We start from the raw sequence: 19,387 nt of genomic DNA on the forward strand, positions 1-19,387 counted from the left end.
TCCCCACTGCGGCAAAGAGAGCTCGCGGCGAGCAATTAATCCAGCCAGAGATTCACCTCGTTTTGCTTGGTAAGATGTTATTTAACTATTCGGATTAGTTTCGCTCACTCAATCCTGCTCTAGCTCATGCAGTCTCTGTTTGATTCTCCGAAAGCTCTCGTGGGTCAGTCTGTTTCCTTATTAATCCACCTCAGTTATAGATATCTCAGAGTAAAGAGTATTCATACTAGCGATAGATTATTATCATCACGAATCTGAAATTTTATCAACTTGTTTTGTTTAACTGTAGAGTCAAATATTGATATCATTAGTGAACAAAGCTGTTGAATTTAACTAAAATTTGTGTGCTTTCTCTTCAGAAATCTTGTGATATAACTACAAGTCTACGGTAATGAACTGCCTATCTCATCATGCGCGTTCTTACATTTCCTTGGGGCTTCTCAAGAGATCCAGCTATGTCACTTCCAAGATCCCCCCATGGAACCAATGCTTTTACATGCCTTCAAAGCCCTGTTTAAACCCTGCAACTGTTGTCAGCCCACTCGGACTCTCCAGGGCTCATTGTTATTCCTCCAGATCAAAGTCTGGTAAATCGAAAATGTTGACGGCTGTTTCTGTTGCTGATAAAGAGAAAGAGAAAGAGAAAGACGCCTTCTTTGTTGTCCGGAAGGGTGACGTTATTGGAATCTACAAAGATTTGAATGATTGCCAGGCTCAAGTTGGATCCTCGGTCAATACAATCTTTTCGCCTTTACAATATATCTTGTGTTATCTTTATAGGATGGGAATTATAAACAGAAGAAATTATTGTGTTATTTTGTTAATATTGGTAGGTGTTTGATCCTCCGGTTAGTGTTTATAAGGGATACTCGTTGCCTAAAGACGCAGAGGATTATCTTTCTTCTGTTGGGATGAAGAACCCTCTCTACTGTTTTGGAGCTTCTGACTTGAGAGAGGATATGTTTGGCTCTCTCACGCCTTGTCTTTTCCAGGTATATGACAACTTTGTGCCTTCACTGTCTTATCTAGGTAGAATACTCTTCAACTGTCGTGTGCGATTCGTCTTGTGTTATTAACTCTGCCTCTCTTTAAAACCCTTCTTTAGGAGCCAACTTCTTCCAAAGTTAAAGTATCTGAAGAAGAGGATATCTCAGAGATGAAGTCAAAAGATATGAAACATGTAAGGAGAGGGCTTTTGATTCTTATATCATAGTTTGAAGAAATAGCTGAAGTTTATGAGACAAAACAACCTCAGCTCATTCCTTTAGTATTCATGTTTCTCAGGATATGCCTTCTGCTTCGGTTTTTGATCAGCAGCTAAAACCATCGGCTGTTACTTCAGATGTGAGTTGTGGTTATGTTTGTATTTTTATCATTATTCAGAGTGCAGAATGTTTCTGGCTCAAGTTCTCTTTCCCGCCTTGTTGTAGGAAACTTGCTTTATTGAGTTTGATGGTGCATCAAAGGGGAATCCAGGTCTCTCTGGCGCAGCAGCTGTACTGAAAACTGAGGATGGAAGCTTGGTATGAATACTTTTGAATCACAGTTTTATTAGAGAATCGAGTACTGTTTCTAAAAAATTTCATTTTTCTGGGAAAAAAAAACAGATATGTAAAGTGCGTCAAGGATTGGGAATTGCCACAAACAATGCAGCAGAGTATCATGGATTAATCCTAGGGTTGAAGCATGCTATTGAGAGAGGTTACAAGAAAATTAAAGTGAAAGGTGACTCCAAGCTGATATGTATGCAGGTTCGTCAATGGAAATCATTTATTTATCTAATCAGAAACGCTTTATATGTTCGCACTTACGCAACACTTTTCTAACAGATTAAAGGTAAATGGAAGGTAAACAACGAGGTATTGTCGAAGCTGCACGAGGAAGCTAAACAACTAACCAACGAATGTATCTCTTTCGAGATCAGTCATGTACTAAGGGTATGTTTCTGTGTGCATCTCTCTTTGTAAATAGATTAGATAACGCTCTTATGCTTGAGAGCAAGATCATCAGTACATGGCGTTTTTCTAATGCAAATGTCTAGCATTGTTCTTTTGCAGAATCTTAACTCTGCTGCAGATGAACAAGCAAACTTGGCTGTCCGCCTTCCCGGTTAGACAACCTAGTCTCCCTTTTTCTCTGCATTTGATAATATCTGATACAGAAAAATTAACCAAAATCTATGATGCATTGTATACAGAAGGACAAGTTGAAGTGGCGTGAAGACTTTGTACTTATTTTCCGTGAACGAAGATAGAGTTTGGTTTGTAGCCTGAACAAAAAGCACAGCACCCCAATCAAAATCTGAATAGTAGCCTGAACAAAAAGTATTCATTCAACATGTCTTCATTTTCTTGCAGACAAAACGAAGCCACTAGAATGTGGTGAAGAGCGAGAATGTGCCATAGAGATTTTTTTCAGAAAGTGAACACAGAACAATGTAGAATCTCCAGCTAGAAAATAAAAATATCATTTGTCGTCGGCTGACTTTGATTCTTTTTGTACCTTACAGTACTTCTGTTGTTATTTAATTTAGTGGGCTGAGATTGGGCCAATAACATGTCATGGTGAACCCATTTTAATTTACTTTTGAGCCTTTCGCCGAACTTGGAGATCAAGCAAAGCACAGTTCTTCCATTGAAAGCCTGTAACTGTTTTTCTTCTCGAGGAAATGTCGAAAGGATTTCTAGAATGTTGACGAAGGCGCTTAGGATTTTGAAACCCAGGTCTATCCTCGGACCGGTTTATTCCTCTTCTCTGTCGCCGAGGTTGACTCCCGGAGCTGTTTCTCGTACGACGGCTGGCGCGGCGGAAATCGACGCCGATGATGCTGTCGCGTACTCGGACCCGACGGAATCGCCGACTGCGATGCCGATTACGATGCAAGCTCACCTTCAGCCACGTGTCGTCGTGTACGACGGAGTCTGTCATCTTTGCCACGGAGGTACAGTGTTCTCTCTCTCTATTAAGCTTCTCACAAGGAAGCCGTTTTGCGTGAGAGGTTTGTCGATCGATTCTGTCTATTGATTTGGTATCAGTCTTGATTAAATAGTTCTATTAGGCTTTCCAGCCTTTGGGATGAGTAATTGACATTGTAGAGGACTTGAGTTCTTGGCTACTTACTCAATCGATTGTAGCCGAGTATTAGTTATTGTTCTTTGATTTAGGTGTGAAGTGGATCATCAAAGCGGATAAGTATAGAAAGATAAAGTTCTGTTGCCTTCAGTCTAAAGCCGCTGAGCCGTATCTAACAGTGAGTGGAGTCACCAAGGAAGATGTTCAGAAGCGTTTTCTCTTTATTGAAGGTCTCGGTTCATACCATCAGGCCTCAACCGGTATGTGAATCTTTCTTTTTCACACAGTTGCTTTTACAAATTTCACAGAAAAGATTTTTGTTGAAGAATTGGGTGAAAATATGTGGGTAGCTTGAATGTGTTTCTAATGGCAACTAGATTCAGTCTACTAAATTGCGCATTGAGCTTCTTGCTTGCATTTGAGCTTTGCAGAGATGAACTCTCTCTAGTTAAGTACCCCCAGCTTGTTAGTTATGGTAGATGGATTTAGTCGGGCTGGTTAAGAAGTATAAGCTTGATTGATGCTGAAATGAATTAGTCAGCTGGAGTTCTCTCTGCGAGACTGTTTATGGTTGCATAGTGACTGCTTATGTCCTGTGATGATATATTATTCTCGAGTTCTTCTTGTCATATGATTGCTTAGTGACTGCTTATGGCCTGTGATCATATATTGTCATGTGCTTGAGTTGTGACTGCTTATGCCAATGGTTGTTTCTGTATAGTATGGGATTCAATGGTTGTTTCTCAACATGTTTTCTCTGTTGCCCAAGAAGGAATCCTTGGATTGATCTTTTGACTGTGCATCTTTTTGACTCTACAGCTGCACTTCGGGTGGTATCATACCTGCCTCTGCCTTATTCAGCATTGAAGGCTTTCGCCATAGTTCCCTCTCCTCTGAGAGACTCGGTGTATGACTACGTGGCCAACAACCGTTATAACTGGTTTGGAAAAGCTGAGGATTGCTTGGTTCTGAAGGAGAAAGAGCTGCTGGAGCGGTTTATAGACCGAGACGAACTCATTGATCGATGCTAATGACACACCATTCGACAGATATATTGTCCGCGTATATAAATAAAAGGGAACATGATTAGAGTTAACTTTCCAAGAACAGTGATCACCAACACAAAAGAGTCTTTTTGAAAGCTAATCCTCATATAATATTTGTTGCTATTTCTTTGTAAATTACGTTGAGCAAATTCCAGTATCGGAATCCTTTTAAGTGGTTGGCAGTACCAAGATGTCAAATTGATAATTGTTGAACCGCCAGTCTACAAAATAAAAAGAATCAACGTTGAGATTATAACTTGGTTGAGAGATCAGATCCAAATTTGGAACAAAATATCAGATTTGCAAACATGTTGCAGAAAAACATAATAACCGTTCAATATCAGATCAAGAAGTTATACTCAAAAATGCTGGGTCCACCCGAAGGCAGATCCCTCCAAAAATAAGCGTATGCCACTTAGCATGGAGAGCACACGGTATTCTTTAGTAAAAGGCGAAAGAATAGTTCGCTTTGTGCTCACCACATGGCTGCGTGGTTTCAACATGAGGAGTGTGGAGTTTATTTATACTAACATCACCAGCACAAATCCTCTCAGCTTACCGATGTGGGATGTATAAAAGCTCCTTTATCAAAAAGGCCTTGTGGGCTGCAGTAAAAACTGGGCCGATGTATTATTACGATAACATATATGTTTCCCCGTTGGTAAAGGATGTTGTAAGAATCTAATAAATTCGTGATGGATCATTGCTATATCTTTCTTTCAGACAGTGTGACAGTTGCTGCAGAACTATACACAAGCAGATTCTTTCACATATCGTGTGCAATAGAACTAGGAAAAAAATATCACAATTGGTTTATTCATATTACTGAATGACAATCATCTCCGTACAATGCTCTTGAGCAACAACAACAAACACACAAGATTTACAAATCTCATTACCTCTCAATGTTTCTTCCCTAGACTCTCCACAAACTCATTAATGCTCCGATCAGAGCTTCCTCCTTCACTCATCGCCTTCACAGCCAAATCTTTCCACTTCTTAGAACTCTCTCTAATCTCCACACTACTCTCTCCTTCCATCACTCCTCTCAAACACCTCACCACCTCATCGCTCTTCACAACTCCTCCCCCAGCTTCCTCCTTCGCTCTATACCCAACTTTCCAAACCTCCTCCACAAACTTAGCATCATTCATCTGATCACTCCACTGAGGCACACCAACCATCGGAACTCCCAAACTCAATCCTTCCAACGTCGAGTTCCAACCGCAGTGAGTCAAAAAGCAACCTATCGATTCATGAGCTAAAACCTCAAGCTGGTTACACCAAGAAACAAGCAACGCTCTGTCTTTGGTAGCTTCCACAAACCCTTCTGGTAACTTCGCTATATGAGCTTCTTTGATCACCCACAAGAAGTTAAAGTTGGATTCTTGTAACGCCTTTGCCACCTCAGCGAGTTGCTTCTCAAAGAGGATCCCAAAGGAACCAAACGAAACAAAAACCACTGACTTGCTCAGCTTAGTGTCTAACCACTCCATACACTCCTCCGAGAGCGGCTTCATCAGGCTCGAGCCGTAGCCTTTATCGTCTTTGATTCGGCCGTCGAGATAAGCAGATGGTATCATAGGTCCGATCAACGTCGCCTTCATCGCCTCTGATTCTCCAACTTCACAACCCTGAAACCAAACACAATCCAAAACATCAGCGAACATGAATGTATTAGTTTATAAATAAACTTAATTAAAACATCAACGAACATAAAAGATAAATTATACATTACTTTTTATAATAATAATAATCTGAGAAAATAGATTATTAACTGAGTGTTTGATTAAAACACTTCTCTTACTTGTGTCTCTAACCCTTCGAAACCGTTGACGAACAGCCAATCAGCATCTTCGTGGTTACGGAACTGGTTCAGAAGAACTCTCCCGTGCTCCGCGTGGCTCGACGAGTGACGTCCCACGAAGGAAGGAAGCTCGTCGTAGCTCAAAGCCGGCAAGCCACGGACGAGATACAGCGCGGAAGCGGGATCAGCGGGGAGAGGAAACTCACCGGAGGCGAATTTGCGTAGAACAGAGCAAACGGTGAGGTTGTTGGTGAAGAAAGCAGCAGCTGAGATGGAGTTAGATCTCGCGACTTCGAGCCCCCACGGGAGGAAAGAGTCGTAGACTAATGAATCGATGGGTGAATCTGTGGATTTGAATTTGGAGATTACTCGGGTTAAGGTTTCGGAGCCGTTGAGCTTGAAGGATTCGGAGTATGCGTCGATGCTGACGCCGGGGACGCCTATGGGGATGAAGTCGTGGCCGTCGGAGATTGGTTCGACGGAGACGGAGGGAGTGGAGATGGAGGAGGCGGTGTAGGTGGTGGTGGCGATTGTGACTTTGACGCCTTTGGAGACTAGGCGTTTAGCGAACTGGACCATTGGGTTGAGGTGGCCTTGGACTGGGTAAGGTAAGACCACGACGTGGCCTTTGGAGTTGGTCGCTGTTGTTGTTGTTGTTGTTTCCGCCATTGCAGAACTTGGTTTCTGTTTTGTTTGCAGTTGACAAAGACACAGAAGAGGAGGAAGAAGAAAAATAGTAATTCTGATGTCTTCGGAGAAAAAATGAGTCGTTGGGGTTATATATGTCCGAACGCATTGTTCACGTTTCGCGTTGGTGTCACCTAACTAATGCTAGTTCCATACATTTGGCTTTTTTTTGTTATAAAGGTTCAATAAAAAAATGTAAACAAAATTAATAAATACAAATGGAAACCTAATAATAAGTAGACGAACAAGGATTTAGAGCATGATTATCAGGTTGCTTAAGTTAATTTTGATTAAAAAAATTACCTTTTAACTGAAGAAACATTGCTTAAATTCACTATCTCTTACCACCAATTAAAATAACACCTAGATAATTAATAAAAAATATTAAATTTTATTTAAAATTTTTAAAATAGTTGAAAAAAAAAATGATGTCTAACAAAACCCTAAATCTTAAATTCTAAACTCAAAATCTAAATCTAACCTCTAAATACTAAACTCAAACCCTATACCCTAAAATCAAATAGTGAACCCTAAACCCAAACTTTATACTATAAACTCAAATTTTAAACTCTAAACCCAAACTGTAAACCCAAATCTTAGACACTAAATCCAAACCGTAAACTCTAAACCCAAACCCAAATTCTAGACCGTAAACCGCTCTAAACCAAACTGCAAACTTTAAACCCAAATTCAAACTTTTTGGGTTTAGGGTTTACGGTTTGGGTTTAGGGTATAGGATTCAGGTTTATGATATAGGGTTTGAGCTTATGGTTTATAGTTTAGGATTTGGGTTTATGGTATATGGTTTAGGTTTATGATCTAGAGTTTGGATTTAGGATTTAGGATTTAGGATTTAGGATTTAGGGTTTAGAATTTTGGTTTAAGATTTAGGGTTTAGAGTTTGGGTTTTGTTAGCGGCATCATTTTTTTTCAATTATTTTTGTTTTTTTTTTTTTAAATAACATTTTTATTAATAATCTAGCTGACACCTTGATTGGTTATAACAAGGGAGGTGCATAATTGGATCCGTGAGATGTTTGTGGAGGCAGAAGTTACTTGGACTTCAGGATGCTCTAATCAAGTAGCCAGACTATCTTGTTTAAATGAATAATGATTCTTCATTTGTAATTTTTGTATGGTCCAACATTGTATTGACACAAGTCACACAATCCTCCACGAGAACCACCTGCTTTCTAGATCTAGAAAAAGAAAGATGTTTATAAAACAAGTACAAGAGGAGATGTTTAAAAAGCAAGTATAAGATCTAGCTCCATTGCTTAAATGTTGAATGCATGATAATATGATATGCAAATATGCAATAACATGGTTTGAAGCCACCACATCCTCCATTTTTCTAATAATTATGGAGACCTAAAATAAGAGTTTTACAATTTGGTTAAAAGTTTGTTTTTCTGTTTCTCCTTGAAACTCTCTCTTCCTTTAATTTTCCAAACAAAAACCTTCGTTTCACAATCAAAATAGACACAAGTAAACACCTAAAAAGAAAAAACAACACTGACAACAACAAACAGAAAACAAAACTAAAGAAGAGAGAAATCGACTATCAAGAGAATTTGAATTCAAGGGAAACTTGCAAATAATTTTTAAAAATTATTTATTCCCTCTTCATCGATGAATTCTTGTGGGTTACGTTGTCTTTTTATTCTTCTGTCGTTTCCATATCTCCTTCAAGCCGATCTCTCATCTGATTACTACAGCAAAACATGCCCTGATTTCGACCAAACCCTCGTCCAAGTCGTCACCGACAAACAGATCGCTGCTCCGACCACAGCCGCAGGAACACTCCGTCTCTTTTTCCATGACTGCATGGTTGACGGCTGCGACGCCTCCATTCTCGTCGCTTCTACTTCCGGTAAAACCTCAGAACGCGACGCCGACATCAACCATTCCCTCCCCGGAGACGCATTCGACCTAATCACCCGAATCAAAACCGCCCTCGAGCTAAAATGCCCCAACGTCGTCTCATGTTCCGACATCCTCGTGGGAGCAACGCGTAGCCTCGTCAAAATGGTCGGAGGTCCAAGAATCAACGTCAAATACGGTCGCAAAGACAGTCTCGACTCCGATATGAACCGCGTCGAAGGAAAGCTAGCTCGCCCCAACATGACGATGGACCACATCATCTCCATCTTCGGATCAGCTGGCTTGACCGTTCAAGAGATGGTGGCGCTCGTCGGATCGCACACGATCGGTTTCTCTCACTGCAAAGAGTTCGCGAGCCGCATCTTCAACAGCAACGCGGAGCACAGCGCTGACTTTTGCCCCGAAGGGATGAACGCGAAATACGCAGCGGAGCTGAGGAAGCTCTGCGCGAACTACACCAAGGACGCGGAGATGTCTGCGTTTAATGACGTTTTTACCCCTGGGAAGTTCGACAACATGTATTACAAGAACTTGCAGCACGGGTACGGGCTGCTCGAGTCGGACCAGGCGATTGCGTTTGATAACAGGACGCGTCCGTTTGTTGATCTTTACGCGGCGAACGAAACGGCGTTCTTCGACGCGTTTGCGAAGGCCATGGAGAAGTTTAGCGAGCAGAGGGTGAAGACGGAGTTAAATGGAGACGTTCGAAGGCGGTGCGACCAGTACAATGACTACAGGGGGTAAACTATAAGAGTTACCTCTTTAAAACACGTTAAGAAAAACTGTCATATTATATTAGTAGTTATCACCACAATGGTCAGTGATTGTTGAGTTTGTTACATTTATTGGTTGAAACTTGTATCAATCACCAGTATTGTGGTGGACAAATCTATTTTTTTGAAACTTTTTCGTGTCGATGAGTGTGTGTTTTCCTTTGTTGTTTTTTTGTATGTTGATTTATCAATTCTAATTTTATTTAATGCAAATTAAGATAACATATGAAATTCATATAATGTTATTAGCACAAACCATTAACATGGTCAAATAATATAATTGTCAAAAATAAAGAGTTGATTAATACGAATGATAAGTTGGAGAAAATATCAAATGATTTACAGATACAACATGCCTAAGGTAAAGGGAGGAAAACATAAATGTATTTAAGAAAAGAAAGCAACGATGATAAAGAAAGGCTAACAAGGTTTTTTCTTGTCCAATTTCAAATGTAATTTGTACCATTTGCTTTTCTTCTTTAGTGTCTCAGACTTATCAGAAGGACTTGGTTTCTTGTTCCTCTCTTTGCTGCTTTCTTCCTCTTCCTCCTCGTCCTCTTCTTCTTCCTGTTCAGTTGGTGCAGGCGCCTCAGCCGCTGCCTTTTTGAACGAGTTCCTTCTCAGCCTGTTCAGTCTGTTCTTGCTCAAGCTCCGCTTTATCACTGGAGCCGTAGTGTAAGCCGAGTGAATTTCATTTCTCTGCTTCAGAAGCTCGTCGATCTGTGAAAAGCACATGAAAAATCAAATGTTTTACAATTTGGTTTTGTTTACTCAAGTCATGACATATCTTCTCATCTTTTTAATGCCACTGAGGGTAGTAACTTTACAAATGAATAAAGACTAACCGATTGCATTTCCTGAGCGTATCTACTGGTCATATCAGTGAACTGCACAAGTACTTCCCTGTACTCTGTCTCAAACTTTGCAAGCTCTGCCCTTTTAGTGAGGATCTGAGCTTCTACAGACCTAAGGTCTTCTTTTTCTTGAGTAAAAGAGGCAGCACAAAGAACTTGGATTGTGTAGTTCACGCTTTTGAAAAAATTATCACCTGATAAAAAGGAAAAAAATGTCATTGTTGACCACCTAGTTGGGATTAATCAAGTGCTCAAACAGATATGAGTTTATAATGAGATTGCAATCCTAGAAAACTGACCATAGACAGCAAAGACATGTGTTCCGGCCTTTAGCTCAGTAAGTTCACATTGCTGAAATCCATCAAGCTTTTTAAAGAAGGCAGTTTCTGGATCCTTTGCTTGAGCCACCTAAGCCCAATTAAAAATCAAGTCACGTATTGAAAAAAAAAACTCATAGTGGCAAAGTGAACCTACCGAATTGTTGGTGTGATCCAGCCGGTAGACAGGGAAACCGAGAAAGTACATTCCAGCAGATGTTATCTTGCCAGTTCTTTTGCTGTCCTCCTATACCATGAGTGATTCAGATTATAAGAAGAAGAAAAATCTTCAAAGTTCAAATTACTTATTTTATTACAATGAAACAACGCATTAGTTCCATTGATATATGAAAACGCACAAATAGAAGACAAAGTTTTCAATTCAATTAGTAAAAAAAATACCTGCAGGGCTAAGCTCAATCCGCTATTGGCTTCTTGATCAAAGTAAAGTAACTGCACAAGCACAAGCACAGGCACGCGTTAGTTGTCAAATACTTTGGCATTTCCATATCAGTTTAAGGGGAAAAGACTCTGGCGAACAAACCTTGAATTTGCTTTTGCTAGATGATTCTACTCTGCAGACCAGCCCATAACTCACTTCCTCTTCTGTTACTGTGACAGCATAAAAGTGTGCACATTGCTTTTCAACCTGTAAAAAAAAACATATCACATATGAGACCACTTAAATGGAGATACACAACCAAGTGAGATAATAGCCAGGCGTCGGCCACACTAGCTCACCTTTTTGGTCACAGCTTGTCCAAGTAAAAGAGGATCAACCGAAACTCTGCCGTTAAGAGCCTCCTCCAATATAGTTGCAGATACAGATGTTTTAATCGGCACACCAAGTTTGCTATTTCGTTGGAAATTTCACAACACATTTCTCAGCTTGCATTTAATAAAATCTATGTCCAGCTACATAAAAACGGCCACAGAGAATGAAGCGAAGTCCATACTAAAAAAAAAAAACCAACCTAAACAAAGCAGCAAAGACAGTATTCACAGCTCCCAAACTTGAGAGATCCAGCTCCAGCTCTTGGCCTTCGGCTTCAACTGCCTGTGATTTGCAATTAGCAAAGTTTGAAATATCATGCTGGCAAATCATAAGCTGCTGGAAGTAAGCATATCAGACATGAAGAACGCCCCCAGAGAACAAAATTATATCTAGTGACAAGAATCCTATCGTATCTTAAGCTAATCTAATAGTACTAGTACTTATCATATCTATGATTACACTGAAGACAAGAAGCAAACCGCACCTCAAAACCAGCAGTATCATACTGACGGCGTTTCTCAGGGTCAGACAAGATGTTGTAGGAAAAGGTGACCTCCTTAAACATGTCGGCTGCAACCGGATCATTTGCAGTCTTATCAGGATGGTACCTGAAACAACCAAAGCATTGATTTTGACAGGGATATCAAGAAGAGAGAATTAGGTAGCCTAAACCAGACCATCTGTCTTCCCCTAATGATAAAGGCTTATATGAGCAAAGCAATTCACAGATGAACAAGTAGCCATTAACTAGCTGCAAGACTTACGGATAAATTCAATTAAACCTTTAGACTAAATAGATTGAATTCAAGGGTAGCCTAACCCTAAATTTCAAAACTTCAAACCAGAGAGAGAGAGAGAGAGAGAGAGAGAATCAATAAAAGAGCATACTTGAGAGCTAGTTTCCGATAAGCGCTCTTAATCTCCTGATCCGTGGAGTTCTTCAAGACTCCTAGAACCTCGTAAGGGTCCCGCCGTAGCTGCTTCTCCGACTTGGATCTATTAGCTGCCATCTTAAGAATCCACACTTCAAAACGAAAGAAAGAATCTCTGGATGCTCAAAGGAGGAGGAGGAGGAGGAGACAATCAAATCTTATCCGATTACTCTTCCTTCATCTCTGCAACTCAAACTGGAACAAAGCGACGGAACCCTAGAATGACGCCGGAAGAGAACCACCTCTCTCTCTCTCTGAGCAGGATCCTAGACAGAGAGATAAGACTGAACTGTCAAATGAGAAACCGGAGGAGAGAGAGATAAGTTAGTTTGGGGTTCGCAAATAGAGAGATGAAGATTTTTTTAAAAGAAAAAAACTCTCTGGAATTTCACTACACTGCGCTGCTTGGCGGCGCGTGTAACGCTGGATGTTAGGGGCCGCAGGTTATTTCTTGTTTTGGCATCTTTTGGGAGGCGCGTTTTGCGGTCACGCGGAGCCAGACGGTAGGTTTATTATTAAATTAAATAAACTTGATTAGTTATCAATTGATTATCCAACTCATATGAGTTAGACCCTTCTTTATTTTAAAAATCATTTCCCTCAAATGTTTGTTTCTGTTTTGTTTTGGTTTTGTTACAACTTAAAACTAGTAAGAGGTATTTCACCCATAATTAACTCTTTATACATGTCTGATTATACACTCGGCAACAGGTAAGATTTTTGATTTTTCTAAGAAATGGATGTGACATATGGAAATATTTATTTGTAATTATATTTGTCTAATCTTCTATGGTTAAATACTTAAATATAGTTGACAAAAAAAACAACACTTAAATATAACATAAAAAATATTTGCTAATTAATTAGCGGTTTTTAGTAACAGTGTTGTTGACTGTGATAATATAATATTTTGATTTGTTTCTGCTCTAGTTTGAGTATTTTCCAATTTAATTAGCTGGTGGATTAAGAAAGACCACCTTTAAAACTGTATCAACTTGTTAGTTTTTTTTTCTCTTCTTTTTTCTGTCCTGTCTTCACAAAAAGACTGTGATTGCTGGCTTGCTGGCTTGCATCAGTGTACAACTTTTCAGGAATATGTTTTATAACAAAAATGGTCCACATGAAATATATTGATTTAATATTGATAAATTTGAAACCACAACGACGAGGACAATTCAACACAATCAGAGGGTCATCATCATGTTGGGTTTCATATTCTAATAAACTAGTGATTTTGCCAAATCTTTTGTTGGCCTTTTATCGAGGGTTATGGGTAATATTTATGATTGTTTTGTAACAATAATTTTTTAAAGCAATGATATACTTTACCGTCTTTGATTATTTTAGACTGAAACATTGGGGAACTCAATATTTTCAAATTTCAAAACGTTACTTTCACTCCAAGAGATCGAGATGCACTACATTATAATTATCAACCAAAACATCGGGATTCCTACTACGAAAATGATTGGAACTGGACTAGGACCCCTGGTCTGAAGGTCATCACAATAAAACTATCATATGCTTGCGATTGTTGCTAGTTGATGGGTTTGTATCATCGTCATCATACTCAAAACATATTATTCATGGGCTTAAATAACAAAAGCCCAATAGTTGAATCGAAACGGCCCAGAACGTTAATCTCCCTAGCGCACTTAATCAAGAGCGACCGCAAATGTGGGAGTAGCGGGAAAACGGCATATTGAATATCCCGCTGTAAAAGTAAAACTAGAGAAAATATATACCCAAATAATATTAATGTACTAAAATATTCTTAAACTAAATAAAAATTTGAATTATATACCTAAACTCATAATAATTAGCTAAAACATATCTTGGAACTGACACGTGTCAGTCCATTTTAAAATATATTGATTTATTTTTTAAAATTATTAACTTTTATTTTTATCATTTTATTTGTTTGTAAAGTGGCTCAAATAATTTAAATCATCAAATTGGTTTTATTTATAATTTCAAAATTGGAAATAATTTTTAATATATGGTGATATATAAAATAAAATATTTTTTATCAAATAAAATAGATTTAATAATAGAAATATATATATTATTATTTCATATTGAAATATTTGATACAATTTTTTTAAAATAAATAGAAAACAACATAAAAACAGTATCATAATTTAAAGCCTAATTTAATCCCACTAAAGTTCTTACAGTTTATAAAATAATTTTTATATTTTCTTAGTTTATTTTAATTGCAAATCTTATTATGTGCTTGCGTGATATATATAACATAAATAAAATTAAAAATTTGTAATTTTTGTTTGTAGTTATCAAAATCAATGTTAATTGCGCTAGGCATAATGAGTGCGCTTGACCCTAACCTAGCGCCGAATCAATTATTCGGTAATTATACGAGAATTAATCGGGAAATAGTTTTGGAAACTTTTTGTGTATTATTAATATTACATACTATTTTTGTAACAAAATAAAAATAATGTAATATGGTCTAGTGGTTTTGTGCGATATTTTTTTCTTGAGATACTGCGTTCGAAACTATTTTTGGTTAACTAGCCTTTTTTTTCTTTTTATTAAGTAAGGGTAATATTATTAAAGATCTCTACTGTAAAATCAAATTTCTAAAGAGTATTTTTAATTATGTTGATTAAAATTTTATAAAGAAAATCTTATATAAATATAAATTGAGTGGTATTTCTTGTAAATATTACATATGAGTAAGATTATTTATAATTAATTATCATGTTTTAATAAGGTAGATAACATACTTTGATAACTAAATTAACTAATAATTTGTATATGATAGTTATTGAAATTTCTGATAAATAATTAAATTTATTATTTAAATTTAATTAAAATCTGGTCAAAAAATTAAAATTGTACTTTTTAAATTAAAATTATAAATACGATAAATTTGATTATTTAAGTTATTTAAGGTATATTAACAAAAAAATAGAATTATAGGGACTAAACCACAAAAATTTAAAATAAAAAATAGTCCAAATCATCATATAACCGGTTATAGGCATGTTTTATCTATGTATTATGAGTTTAGGTATGCAATTCAAATTCAGTTCAGAAATGTTTTGGCACGTTAATATAGTTTATGTATTTATTTTCTCCATCTACGTGGTGTGCGATGAATAAAACGCCCCCCCCCCCCCCCTCTTTCTACTATTCTACCGATTAGGAGAAAAAGAAGATACAGCGTGTGACGATAATATATTTAATCTACTGGATAATTATAAGTTTTCTATCCCCATACTTCACATGTGATACAATATACATTTTACATTTTTTTTTTTTAACCGCGGGTTTCCGGCGACCGTGGTCAACCGACTATTCCCGCGAGGTCCACGGCACTCCACGTATTCTTGGGATTTAACCCTAGCCCGGATGGCCAGCGGGACTCGAACTGCGGGTACCGTATTGGGAATTTTCCCCTCAAGTACCACTAGCCCAAATCCGCTGGTTTACATTTACATTATTGTATATTTATATTCTAACATTTTAATCCAGTCTTAGTGGAAGACAAAACTACGTGATTCGTTATGAAAAGTTCCATCCCCCCTTCATCATTGTTTTTGGTCAATTGTAGCAAACAGAATCTCACCAGACCACATGGTCATGATGATCAACACACGTTGTATAAATAATGTAAAGTTCATACTTTTCTGTAATCATCTTTTGTACTTAACTCTCTCTATAAATATATATATACACATGTTCTTTGTTCTTATGACTCTTCATTAACAAAGAAATACTGAAACCTATTTTTCTAAGAACTTTGTGTGAAGCAGTGAAGGTCATTTTTACTACATAGTCAACTATCGACACTGAAATATCATGTCTTATATTTGTTTGATGACAATATTATTTTTATTAATCAATTGAGAAATATAGCATGTAAAAAAGAATAAAGTTATTAAAAACTAGGTAAAGAAAACGTTCACATTAGCATGTATCTTATAACTCATTATACGCATCACAAGTTGGAGAATTCAAACCATTTACCAATCCTTCATATTTATTTTGAGCGTTTTAACTGAAAAAAAGAGAACTATACGGTGCATGGTCTTATCAATGAGACCGGTGAGTTGTTCAACTGCCAGTCCGGTGTAGATCAAGCAGCCTGCCATTAACACCATCCCAAACCATGTAGGTGTAAGGGTAAACACAGAATAAACGGTCTTGTTCACCTCCTTTTTCCCACAGAAAACATAGTCCTAATTAAATCTTCAGCTTCTCATTCTATCACCAGTGAGTAGTCGATTATTTATTGAAAATGAAAGAAAAATAAGTGAGCCATATAATTCAACTCCAAGAAACTTCTTCTTTCCGTGACCGTAGTTGCTCCCAAGTGGTAGCCGATAAATGTTTTTGATAGATGTCTTATGAATGTCTCCACTGCACCATGTAAATAGTAACATAGTGTGCTAGGTTTAGGACTAACCCTACATATTTCCATTATCATATAACAAATTCATAAAGTATATAGACAAATGTAAGAGAGACTACTCAAGGGTCATGACAAAGACTGTTAAACAGCCGAGACCCTTACGTTCCAAACCTTAACAGAAAGATCAAGACTCCCACTATAAACCATACAAGAATAATCAGAATTAGAATCCGAACCGGAACCAGAAACCGAGACAGCCAAACACTTAACAGGTTTGGTATGTCCTTCCAAAACCGCTAAACAAGAATAACCATCTTTCTCCAATAACCCTCGCCTCCAAACCCTCAAGCTCTTATCGGCTGATCCACTCAACACCAAATCACACGCAACCGCTAAACACATAATCGCTTTCGTGTGCCCTCTTAAAGCTCCCACCACAGTCATATGTAACTCTTCATCATCATCATCATCTCCGTTGCTTAATCTTTCCCACACAAGAATCGACCTATCACACGCTCCTGAGTAAAGAACCTTCCCGTCCTCACTAATGGCCAAAGCGTTCACCGCCGAGAGATGTTTCTTTAAAGTGGCGACCAGAGAGTGACTCTTGTCTTTCTTGTTCCATACTTTGATCGTCTTATCTCCCGAGCCCGTGTAGCAAAACCCGTCTCTAGACACCACGATGGCGTTGATGGCGTCGTCGTGAGCCTTTTCTATAGACTCCAAGCATTTGAAATCGGAAGCTCTCCATATCTTGAAACTCCTGTCCCACGAAGCAGAGTAAAGCAGAGAGCCGTCTAGTGACAAGGCCAGAGATGAAACGGCGTCCACGTGGTGAACCCACGTGGACTTCTTGTGGCGGCGGACTTCCACGTAGCTTTTCTGACTGAAGAGGCTCGTGAAACGGTCGTTCATCGTCGGAAGAGTCGCCACGCATTTGTACTTATTACTATCGTCGTTGGTCTTCCATACACGAATCTTGTGATCCTGATGAGCGCTTATCAGCTTGTCTTCAAGTATAACCAACGATTTAACCCCTCCGCTCCCGGCGGAAACTATGTTACCGGTGGATGAGAACGGTGGTTCACGAGGCCATACACGTATGTCTCCGTTAGAAGAGCCGGTGAAGAGTGATTTCCGAGAGAGGGCGAGAGAAGAGACGTACGAGGAGTGATCTGTGAGAGTGGCTAGGCACTGGTGCTCGACGGTGGAGCTTTGCAGCGGAGAAGAAAGAGAAGGAACTAGTGGGAGACTTGGTTGAGACAGAAGTGATACCGACGTGGATGGTTCTGATTGGTGATGAGTAGATTTCTTTTGACATTCTGATCTTGTTTTATTGCAAGACAGAGGACAAGAACATGGGAAGAAACTCATTGTTATGTTGACTTAGTTGTAGAGCTTTGCTTTGTTTGTTTTGTTGTTTGTCGGGAATGATCGTTTGATATGCTTTGCTTTATACGACGAAACGTATCCCAAGGTAGGGAGGATTTGGGAATATTAATATAGTACTAGGGGCATTGCCTTGGAGCTTGCGCGGAGTTGTAGACAGATTTTTTGTTTCATCTCAATATTTGTTAGGGTTATTGTATTTGTGAATTTTGCGTTTTGGTTTGATCATTGGTTTTTAAGTTTTTTATTGTTATTACGTTAGAGTTGTGATGATGTACTGTGTATGCACTGTTCTTCACTCATGAAGGACTAAATTGTGTTAGTAATGTGATTGATATAGTTCGTGTTGTTGCTTGCTGTGTCACTGAGACTTATTGTTTGTTTGTCTTTTTAATTTGTTACTTGTACTGTTGAGATTACATAAATTATATGAAAGTTGTTGAGAGTATCTTTTGTTTCTGGATATTTTTTTCTCCAGTTTAGTTGTGTAAGTTGTGTGTATTAAGTAACATTTTTTTATATTCTTATTATGTTGGTTATATGTTTTTTACTTTTAAACTTTTTGTTTTTACCGGACCTTTAAAACAAATATATGAAAACTTGTAGAAATAACTATAAAATGAATGACAATTAGTATTTGTGTCTTAATGGGTTTTAAACGAATATATGTATTTCTCATAAGAAGACAATAGCTTTGGCATGTTGACATTGAGCATATAAGCTATTTTTATAAGATAAGAGGAGTGAGCAGATGGAGATGTTGTTGCCGCCTTTGTGTCTGTTGGGATTGTCTCTTGTATCTCCTGGTGTGGCTGTGTTTGTTTCTCTTTTATTTGATGGGTAATATGTAAACAAAAATCATTGTTAGTTGTATTTATCAGAGTTTGTAACTTACTCTGCTTTTTTTGTTTAGATAATTTCAGTGATTTTGGTTGTCGTCTTCGTCTTCTTCGTAAGCATCTATGAAAGTAAGTTTGTAAATTGTTAAATATTTGGCTGTGTAGTTTATATTTGTTTAGCTGACTCAATGTATGTGTCGTTGAATTTTAGTTGAGTGATTGGTTTGGTATATTTGTTTTGAAGTTTATTTGTAAGATTAGACAAAAAGAGAGGTGATCATTAATGATTCGTCTTTTTTGAGATTCTAGTTTTTGGTGTTTTGATTGTTTGGGTTATTGTGGTTTCTTTTAAACAGTAAAATAAAGATTTGTGTAAAATTAGATTGATAAGTAAGAGAGATAAATAGACGACCACAAATCTTGAGTATGAAATATTTTTGATTATTGATGTTAGCACAATATAGACAGTAATATAAAGGAAATTATGTGTTGATGTTTTCTTACGGATCAATGAGGAGGCAAATAACGACTCGAGTTGTTTCTTTGGTGAGGCCAGAGCCCTAGACAGAACGGATTTGTCCAACCACATCTGTGAGTTTAAATATCAGTTATGATATCAAAACATAATATAAAC

General features: G+C 37.9%; 6 protein-coding genes across 8 annotated transcripts; 3 read left to right on the plus strand and 3 right to left on the minus strand.

The window, feature by feature from the left end:
* On the plus strand, nucleotides 1-2,490 carry LOC106294847. Of its 3 annotated transcripts, none has more exons than XM_013730525.1 (10): nucleotides 1-69; nucleotides 360-730; nucleotides 834-992; nucleotides 1,106-1,180; nucleotides 1,285-1,344; nucleotides 1,431-1,523; nucleotides 1,608-1,751; nucleotides 1,830-1,937; nucleotides 2,058-2,109; nucleotides 2,198-2,346. In XM_013730525.1, the coding sequence occupies exons 2-10, from the start codon at nucleotides 392-394 to the stop codon at nucleotides 2,218-2,220; spliced, it is 1,053 nt and encodes a 350-aa protein (XP_013585979.1). In that variant the 5' UTR covers nucleotides 1-69; nucleotides 360-391; the 3' UTR covers nucleotides 2,221-2,346. The 3 variants fall into 3 exon arrangements, with proteins under 3 accessions (XP_013585979.1, XP_013585980.1, XP_013585981.1); XM_013730526.1 differs by having other exon boundaries at nucleotides 57-163; XM_013730527.1 differs by lacking the exon at nucleotides 1-69 and adding an exon at nucleotides 2,358-2,490 and having other exon boundaries at nucleotides 392-730; nucleotides 2,198-2,260.
* A 150-nt stretch (nucleotides 2,491-2,640) lies between these two features.
* Nucleotides 2,641-4,370, plus strand: LOC106294848 (uncharacterized protein YuxK). The gene is made up of 3 exons (XM_013730528.1): nucleotides 2,641-2,941; nucleotides 3,165-3,332; nucleotides 3,892-4,370. The coding sequence occupies exons 1-3, from the start codon at nucleotides 2,689-2,691 to the stop codon at nucleotides 4,101-4,103; spliced, it is 633 nt and encodes a 210-aa protein (XP_013585982.1). The 5' UTR covers nucleotides 2,641-2,688; the 3' UTR covers nucleotides 4,104-4,370.
* A 540-nt stretch (nucleotides 4,371-4,910) lies between these two features.
* Nucleotides 4,911-6,670, minus strand: LOC106294846 (UDP-glycosyltransferase 74B1). The gene is made up of 2 exons (XM_013730524.1): nucleotides 5,926-6,670; nucleotides 4,911-5,752 (listed from the first exon to the last, which is right to left on the minus strand). Exons 1-2 carry the CDS (start codon nucleotides 6,592-6,594, stop codon nucleotides 5,021-5,023), a joined length of 1,401 nt encoding a protein of 466 aa, XP_013585978.1. The 5' UTR covers nucleotides 6,595-6,670; the 3' UTR covers nucleotides 4,911-5,020.
* Nucleotides 6,671-8,147: 1,477 nt separating this feature from the next.
* Nucleotides 8,148-9,351, plus strand: LOC106293856 (peroxidase 6). The gene has a single exon (XM_013729491.1). The coding sequence runs from the start codon at nucleotides 8,245-8,247 to the stop codon at nucleotides 9,238-9,240; it is 996 nt and encodes a 331-aa protein (XP_013584945.1). The 5' UTR covers nucleotides 8,148-8,244; the 3' UTR covers nucleotides 9,241-9,351.
* A 195-nt stretch (nucleotides 9,352-9,546) lies between these two features.
* Nucleotides 9,547-12,539, minus strand: LOC106343234 (chaperone protein dnaJ 16). The gene is made up of 10 exons (XM_013782390.1): nucleotides 12,104-12,539; nucleotides 11,700-11,823; nucleotides 11,415-11,497; nucleotides 11,182-11,293; nucleotides 10,985-11,089; nucleotides 10,843-10,893; nucleotides 10,598-10,687; nucleotides 10,423-10,531; nucleotides 10,115-10,317; nucleotides 9,547-9,989 (listed from the first exon to the last, which is right to left on the minus strand). The coding sequence occupies exons 1-10, from the start codon at nucleotides 12,223-12,225 to the stop codon at nucleotides 9,690-9,692; spliced, it is 1,299 nt and encodes a 432-aa protein (XP_013637844.1). The 5' UTR covers nucleotides 12,226-12,539; the 3' UTR covers nucleotides 9,547-9,689.
* A 4,028-nt stretch (nucleotides 12,540-16,567) lies between these two features.
* Nucleotides 16,568-18,109, minus strand: LOC106292969 (myosin heavy chain kinase B). Its single transcript, XM_013728643.1, has one exon. The coding sequence runs from the start codon at nucleotides 17,897-17,899 to the stop codon at nucleotides 16,667-16,669; it is 1,233 nt and encodes a 410-aa protein (XP_013584097.1). The 5' UTR covers nucleotides 17,900-18,109; the 3' UTR covers nucleotides 16,568-16,666.
* Between the last annotated feature and the right edge of the window lie 1,278 nt (nucleotides 18,110-19,387).

This window comes from Brassica oleracea, chromosome C5, assembly GCF_000695525.1.
Source record: "Brassica oleracea var. oleracea cultivar TO1000 chromosome C5, BOL, whole genome shotgun sequence".
Taxonomy (NCBI): Eukaryota; Viridiplantae; Streptophyta; class Magnoliopsida; order Brassicales; family Brassicaceae; genus Brassica; species Brassica oleracea.

What these genes read in the sequence shown, in the direction of transcription:
- LOC106343234 (XM_013782390.1), bottom strand. Translation starts at nt 12,225, where the DNA reads ATGGCAGCTAATAGATCCAAGTCGGAGAAGCAGCTACGGCGGGACCCT. An exon ending in GACAAGCTGTGACCAAAAAG is followed by an intron (nt 11,090 to 11,181) that starts GTGAGCTAGTGT and finishes TTTTTTTTACAG; the next exon opens with GTTGAAAAGCAATGTGCACA. An exon ending in TGGATCACACCAACAATTCG is followed by an intron (nt 10,532 to 10,597) that starts GTAGGTTCACTT and finishes AATTGGGCTTAG; the next exon opens with GTGGCTCAAGCAAAGGATCC.
- LOC106294846 (XM_013730524.1), bottom strand. Translation starts at nt 6,594, where the DNA reads ATGGCGGAAACAACAACAACAACAACAGCGACCAACTCCAAAGGCCAC. An exon ending in TCGAAGGGTTAGAGACACAA is followed by an intron (nt 5,753 to 5,925) that starts GTAAGAGAAGTG and finishes GTTTGGTTTCAG; the next exon opens with GGTTGTGAAGTTGGAGAATC.
- LOC106294848 (XM_013730528.1), top strand. Translation starts at nt 2,689, where the DNA reads ATGTTGACGAAGGCGCTTAGGATTTTGAAACCCAGGTCTATCCTCGGA. An exon ending in CTGTCATCTTTGCCACGGAG is followed by an intron (nt 2,942 to 3,164) that starts GTACAGTGTTCT and finishes TCTTTGATTTAG; the next exon opens with GTGTGAAGTGGATCATCAAA. An exon ending in ATACCATCAGGCCTCAACCG is followed by an intron (nt 3,333 to 3,891) that starts GTATGTGAATCT and finishes TTGACTCTACAG; the next exon opens with CTGCACTTCGGGTGGTATCA.
- LOC106293856 (XM_013729491.1), top strand. Translation starts at nt 8,245, where the DNA reads ATGAATTCTTGTGGGTTACGTTGTCTTTTTATTCTTCTGTCGTTTCCA.
- LOC106292969 (XM_013728643.1), bottom strand. Translation starts at nt 17,899, where the DNA reads ATGAGTTTCTTCCCATGTTCTTGTCCTCTGTCTTGCAATAAAACAAGA.
- LOC106294847 (XM_013730525.1), top strand. Translation starts at nt 392, where the DNA reads ATGAACTGCCTATCTCATCATGCGCGTTCTTACATTTCCTTGGGGCTT. An exon ending in AAACTGAGGATGGAAGCTTG is followed by an intron (nt 1,524 to 1,607) that starts GTATGAATACTT and finishes AAAAAAAAACAG; the next exon opens with ATATGTAAAGTGCGTCAAGG. An exon ending in CTTGGCTGTCCGCCTTCCCG is followed by an intron (nt 2,110 to 2,197) that starts GTTAGACAACCT and finishes CATTGTATACAG; the next exon opens with AAGGACAAGTTGAAGTGGCG.